Source organism: Rosa chinensis, chromosome 3 (genome assembly GCF_002994745.2).
Source record: "Rosa chinensis cultivar Old Blush chromosome 3, RchiOBHm-V2, whole genome shotgun sequence".
In the NCBI taxonomy this organism is placed as follows: Eukaryota; Viridiplantae; Streptophyta; class Magnoliopsida; order Rosales; family Rosaceae; genus Rosa; species Rosa chinensis.
This window is the reverse complement of record NC_037090.1, coordinates 22,878,508-22,885,419: the sequence shown is the minus strand read 5'-3', so window position 1 is coordinate 22,885,419 and position 6,912 is coordinate 22,878,508. Positions and strand designations below refer to the sequence as shown.

General features: G+C 38.5%; 1 protein-coding gene across 2 annotated transcripts; it reads left to right on the top strand.

The window, feature by feature from the left end:
• The first annotated feature begins 4,257 nt into the window (after window positions 1-4,257).
• On the top strand, window positions 4,258-6,394 carry LOC112194832 (chymomexicain). Of its 2 annotated transcripts, none has more exons than XM_024335072.2 (2): window positions 4,258-4,772; window positions 5,663-6,394. In XM_024335072.2, the coding sequence occupies exons 1-2, from the start codon at window positions 4,319-4,321 to the stop codon at window positions 6,133-6,135; spliced, it is 927 nt and encodes a 308-aa protein (XP_024190840.1). In that variant the 5' UTR covers window positions 4,258-4,318; the 3' UTR covers window positions 6,136-6,394. The 2 variants fall into 2 exon arrangements, with proteins under 2 accessions (XP_024190840.1, XP_024190839.1); XM_024335071.2 differs by having other exon boundaries at window positions 4,260-4,772; window positions 5,543-6,394.
• Window positions 6,395-6,912: the final 518 nt, after the last annotated feature.

Below are 6,912 nucleotides of genomic sequence, written 5' to 3'. Positions count from 1 at the left end.
ACCAACTCAAACCGTCAATCACCTAATCAGATACGATCTTAACTTAGCAAATCATTCATAAACCACACAAATACTACAATCCAATGGTCGGATTCGAAAATAAAGACGATCCAACGGTCGCATTCGAAAATAAAGACGATCCAACGGTCGGACTAGAAAATAAAGATGATCCAACAGTCGGATCCGAAAATAAAGGTGATCCATCTGTCGGATTCGAAAATAAAGATGATCCAACAGTTGGATCCGAAAATAAAGACGATCCAACGGTCGGATCCGAAAATAAAGGTGATCCTACGGTCGGATTCGAAAATAAAGATGATCCAACGGTCGGATCCGAAAATAAAGATGATCCAACGGTCAGATCCTCACGGATCGCCCTTAGGATCATCTTCCAAAAATATCATGAAGATCCAACGGTCGGATCTTCCTGAATCGTCCTTATAAACATCTCCACAAAATTTCATGAAAATCCGACGGTCGGATTCTCACGAATCGCCTTCCGAATCACTAAATCACAATTATACGAAGATCCAACGGTCGAATCTTCGCCCGTGACCTCACAAAGTCACCGGGACAGTCATACGATCAACATATTAAAATTTGAAGTAAAACCGATGGTCTGATCTTCACAGATCGAAAACCGAAGATAAACGTAAAAAACGTAAATCCACTATTTATCAACTTTTTCTAAAATAACCTTATAATATATCAAAACGCTCGTATGGATGCATAGATGAATAAACTGAAAACAGAACACAAAAATAGGGTCGGACGCGCCGCCACGCGCCGCCACAAGTGGCGGTCAAACCGGTGGTCAACGGCGGCGGTCAACGACGGGTCAACCACCTCCGATGCAAAATTCGTCAACTACAAACTTCTTCAAAATGAAAGGGTGATCAACTTTCATACCCGGAGCTAAGTCTGGTTCGGCCTAGATCGTCCTAGATCAAGCTTTGAAGTTTGGATTGATCTCAGCCGTCTGATAATGTTCCAGATCCAATCAGAGCCGTCCAAAAGGTCAACCTTGATCTAGCGCTATACACTCCAAATCGTCAAGCATGGAGGATATGAGGATGATCAGCAGGAGGAGGCGATCAATAAAAAGGGGAGGATCGGTAGTGGGGACCCCGGAAAATCGGTTTTCCGGCCGGGTCAGATCGCAAGGACTGTGGCCTTCTTCGATCCAGCTTTCGGGGCAGTGGCAGAGCAAAGCGACACAAGAGGGAGGCTGGGCTTGGAGCGGCGATCACGGAGAGGTCCGGGTCGTGGCCGGAGGACGGTGGGAAGTGGCCTTTCCGGCAGGGTCGGGTCGGCGGAAACCCGGCGGGTCTGAGGCCGAGAGAGAGAGTTCGGAGGGACTGTTCCGCAATTTTGGAACAGTTCCGTCGTTTATGAAAGAGAAAATGTTACAAACAGTACCTGAACTAAGGCTCATTCTTAACTTCAGTACCCGACTATGCAAAACTATCACTTTGGTACCCCAAGTTTGAAGTTCGACCCAAGAATGGTACACGCCATCCATCACGGCGTTAACTAGCTAACCACGTGACATATTTTGAGGGCCCTCATGGTTTGCCACGTAGCAAAAACTTAACGTTGTGATGGACGGCGTGTACCATTCTTGGGTCGAGCTTCAAACTTGGGGTACCAAAGTGATAGTTTTGCATAGTCGGGTACTAAAGTTAGGAGTCGGCCTTAGTTCGGGTACTGTTTGAAATATTTTCTCTTTATGAAAATCAGAATTTTTTTATATTTATAGAAATTTCCCAAATTTCAAATATTCATAACTTATTCATACGAACTCCGATTATTGCATTCCACATATGCAAGCGATCGTATCGACGAGCTCTACAACTTTCATGAAGGAAATTTTCCCAAATTCGGTACGTATAAAAAGTCACTTTTTGAGACCCCCCTAAATCACATACGTTTTCGAAATAAAATCGATCGAACTAATTTCACAACTCTTCTAAGCTTCGTACTTTCGCCCATGGCCACGAAATCATTTCCAAAATGTCATCGGAAAATAATATGAATTTTCGGGGTATTACAGGTGAACCTGTTCATTCAACGGTCACCCAGCCGGCCATGAGTATGGGAACAAATGACTTTATCCAAAACTGCTACTTGGAACCAACTCGGTCGAAGCAGTTCACTGTGAAACAGTGTCAAAATTATTTGGTCTCTTGCATGGTTCATTAATCCAAAGCAACTTGGTTTGAAACATTTGCTTGTAATTTGTCACATAAATGTAGCACAACAATCGTGGAACTAATCAGTCCCAACTTTCTTGCAGGCGCCAATGCATAGGCTAGGAGGCAAAAGATTGGCTGTTGTTGGAGTTCCACCATTGGACTGCATGCCACTTGTCAGAACACTAATGGGCGAGACCAAATGTGTGGAAATTTATAATAAAGCTAGTGTCATTCACTTTTAATTCCAAGATTCAAAAGAAATTATAGAAAATTACCAAAACATCTGGAATGAATATTGCGTTTGTTGATGCTCATGGTATTGTTGAAAGTGCCACGAACAACCCACAATTATATGGTTGGTGAATTTCTTTGTTACTTCTGTCGATTAATAATTAATCATGCATATGAGAAAAACTTGAAATTTTTTTTTGCCATGTCTAACTGAAACTTCAAAGGGTTTTGTGGGACTGGAACTATAGAGTTTGGAGAATACAGAGGATTAAAAACATGCACTGATCCAGCAAAGCATGTATTCTGGGATGCTGTTCATACGAAATCGTTGCTGAGAAAGCTTTGCAAACTGTTGATGGCATAGAAACTTTGGGACTAATTAAATTTTGGATAAAAGGTACATATAGTTCTTGTGATTTGGAAGTATTGCTCTAATTAGGTCGGACACAAAAGAAAGAGAGACAGCGATGGCAACCCTTATTATTTTGCATCAATAACAGAAGTACTAGTTAATTAAATACAGATCTCAATCAAGTTCTAGCTCAACATCTTAATGAAACTATTTTGACGATGATCTCACTCACTTATCCTTCTAGCTAGTACAGATGGAAAACTCTCTGTCGAGGGATTTGGTTGGGTTAGCCAAGTGCTTAATGTATTGATTCACTCGACTCGCAAATTCTATGCATCAATGTCGACCTTTAATTCATTTTCAAGCAATTCATTCAGGATTTTCAAGATGTACAGTGTGTGTAACAATGTTGGATGCATTGTGTTCGACTAAAATAATTAAGAAATAACAATTTGATGATCCCTCGTACATGTCAATTATTAGAATATGGTCATTTCGGTACACTACGTACATATAATTCTGCATTAAATTTAGGGAATTTCAATCTTGGAGTAGTCGAGTAGAGAGCCTCAAGGCGTAATTTGGGTTTAGGGATGAAAGACATGGTAGCCTTTGGTAAAAAAAATAAAAATAAAACAATGGTAACCTTTGGAAATGCTATCGTGGCACAAAAGATAGTTTTTCAAATTTTTGGTTGAATTCCACTAATCTCTCTGCTCTATTACCTGCGTTAATGACCGTTGATTTCTTTAAACAATACCTCCTATTGTTTTTCACACTTTCCTTATTGGATCTGGATCTGGAATTGTGTTAATGGTCGTTGATTTCCTTATTGCTCTATTACTCGCGTTGAAAACTTCTTTTGGGTTGATTTTGGATTTGATAATGTACTCCTTTAATGAGTTAATGAAGTTCTTTTCAATAAAAAATGAAAACCCGGCCATGAAGCAAAATAGAAATCAAAGACATAAGAAACAGTTTTTCTCTTCTACGTCATTCATTTTCAGGAAACATATAAGGTCATCTTTTTCAAACCACACCCCAATTTGAGACCCCAAAAAACTAATAGTTGGAGTTAGTATAGCTAGCGTAGCGTGTCTTGAAACAATTTGTTAAGAAATAGATAGGCTTAATAAAGAGTTTTGTCATCTACATCTTTATTAGGAGATCAAAGACAGATTCAAAACTTATTTTGGGTTGATTTTAAATTGATGATGACAACCCATGAAGGAAAATAAAAAACCAAAGACGTAAGAAACAATTTTTCTCTTCTACGTCAATCATTTTTAGGAAACATAGGGTCATCTGTTTCAAACCATATCCCAATTTTAGACCCAAACTAATAGTTGGGGTTAGTATAGCCAGCGTATGTCAAGAAAAATACGTAACCTAACTGATAATCAGACACCCATGAAACAAAATATTTAAGAAAAAGTTCTTTTTTTACGTCATATCCTCATTGTCCTATAAATGGCCATCACTTTGTACATTTTGCGCGCATCAACTAAACTGACATACTCATCAGAAACCAGCTTAAGAGATGGCAGGTTATGTCGATAGCAGAAACCAGCTTGCCACAACAATCATTTTGATTCTCTTCTCATCGTCATTGGCCCATGCAAACGACGTCGACGTGGCCGAGATCTTCAACCAGTGGATCGTCCAACATCAGAGGGTGTACTCAACCGAGGTTCACAAACAAAACCGTTTTGAGATATTCAAAGCCAACTGGGAATACGTCGAGAACTTCAAGAAGATCGGCAACAAGACCTATACCTTAGGTCTGAATAAGTTCTCGGACTTAAGCCCGGAAGAATTCCTGAAAACTTATACCTGCGGCAGAGATCCCACTCCCACCAGTACCCACTCAAACTCGACCTCCACATATCCTCATGTCGGAATGGATTATCTTGACTATGAGGCATGCTATGAATCAAGGGACTGGACGGAAGATGGATATGTGAGCCCCCCTGGGGATCAGACTCCGTACTGTGGTAATTACCAAAACCCGAGCCAATAGCTAGTTTATTTAATATCTCATGCTGTTTCTTTCCCTCAAATTAACTAGGTTTTTGACTGGAAATTTTCAACTTTACTGGCTTTGAACTTTATATATCCTTCCTAATTTAGTCGTCAAGATTTCATCTAGACCATTATATTATCACTTGCAAGCAAACCATCATTTCATCATTGCATGGCATGAGTATTTGAAATGATAATACCACAGCCTCAAAATGGAATTTAAGCGGAGGAAGAGAAGTATGGGTAATAAGTTTTATCTACATATATAGAGGTTAATTTGGGGGGGGGGGGGGGGGGGGGGGTGGGTCTAACAAGTAACAACTAATATAGGTAGTGTGGTTTTATTCATTTTCAGTCGTCAATGACAATTCATAAATCTCTTTCTTGCACTTATGTTCCAAGCTAAACTCTCTCTTCACAACCCGATAAGGTGGTAAGGGATTCGATTACATTTAGGATCGAGCAAGTAAGAAGTCTTTGAACTCTTAGAATTTATGTTTTCGGATCAAAAATAGTGTGCACGACTCAAATGCACTTTGATATTGAATCCTTCTATATATGGCAATGAGCCCACAACGGTTAAGGTCCTATGGACTTTTTAATTGAAGAAAATCAAAGAAGTTAACAAATGGGGAAGAAATCTAGAATTTTTAATGCATTATGCTTCAGCCTAATTCTTAGGGTTTGTAAATTGACTTCTTACTTTTCTTTCCTTTAATTTTTCTCATGAATGCACACGAAGCTGCATGCTGGGCTTTTACGACCGCAGCAGCAGTGGAAGGGATTGCATATATAAAGAGAAATAGCTCAGTTCAACTATCCGTGCAGCAAATCGTTGATTGTGATAAGTTGTCTAACCTAGGATGCAGTGGCGGTCTCGTAACGGATGCATTTGACTACGTAAAACGGAACGGAGGCCTCACCAGTGCCGACAATTACCCATATGATGCTAAGGATGGAATATGCAATCTCGATAAGGCAAAACAATTTAAAGCAAGTATTACTGGGTTTGCTCGCGTGCCGCCGAATGACGAGTATGAGATGATAATGGCAGTATGCCAGCAGCCGGTAGCGGTCGATATTAAGACGACAGATGATTTTCAGCTTTACACTGGTGGAGTATTCAGTAAAGACTGTGGAAATGGGTTGATAGACCACTCTATGACCATTGTTGGAATGGGGGAGACTGATGACGGCGTTAAGTACTGGAAACTGAAGAACTCGTGGGGTCAGGATTGGGGTGAAGGAGGGTACATGAGAATGATCAGAGGAACTAGCAAGCGAGAAGGTCATTGTTTCATCAATGCGAGAGCTTCTTATCCCATAATTGATTGACGATGAGAATATGGGACACACTTTCCAATAATTGGGAATTTCTTCCTTAATTTAGATCAATTAATACCCAATGGGAACTTTTCCTTTCCCTACTATTATATATGTATGAAAATAAGGGTAAACATTATAAATGGTGTCTGATATGATGTTTTACTCAATATCACTCTCGTAGTTTAAAAATGTTTAATGTCACAAGCTCACACTTGTAGTTCACAAAATTAATCAATATTAGTCTGCTAAGTTCTTTTCCTTGGCCACATACATGTTATGTGCACGGTTATATTGGTCTTTGCACTTAAATATTATTCATTTTATTTTGAGAGTTTCTATTGGGACCTCCAAATCTGCTCACTTGACCTCACCCTATTATGAATTATTAAATGACATATATAGTAGGTTATAAAATTACTATTAAGGACAATAATTATACCAAAAAAATATTATACTTGTTTTGTGCAGACTTTCTAATTTAATAATATTAGATTGTATTCCTTATTATTTTCCTTATCTATTTTCATTTTCCAATTTCACTACATACTCATTAAAGTATTCATATATATTTAATAAGAATTAAAAATATAATTAAGATCATGTGACATAAAAATGTATGATATAAATCTAAGTCAATCCATTATATTTATCATGTGGTACAAAAAATACAGAAAAAAATAAACATTAAAAAATGAATGATTTTTTTTTTAGAATAAAAACAAATGATTTCTTCATATTATTTTTTTTTGCACAGCTAAAATAGAAAAAAAAACAAAACAAAAAAAC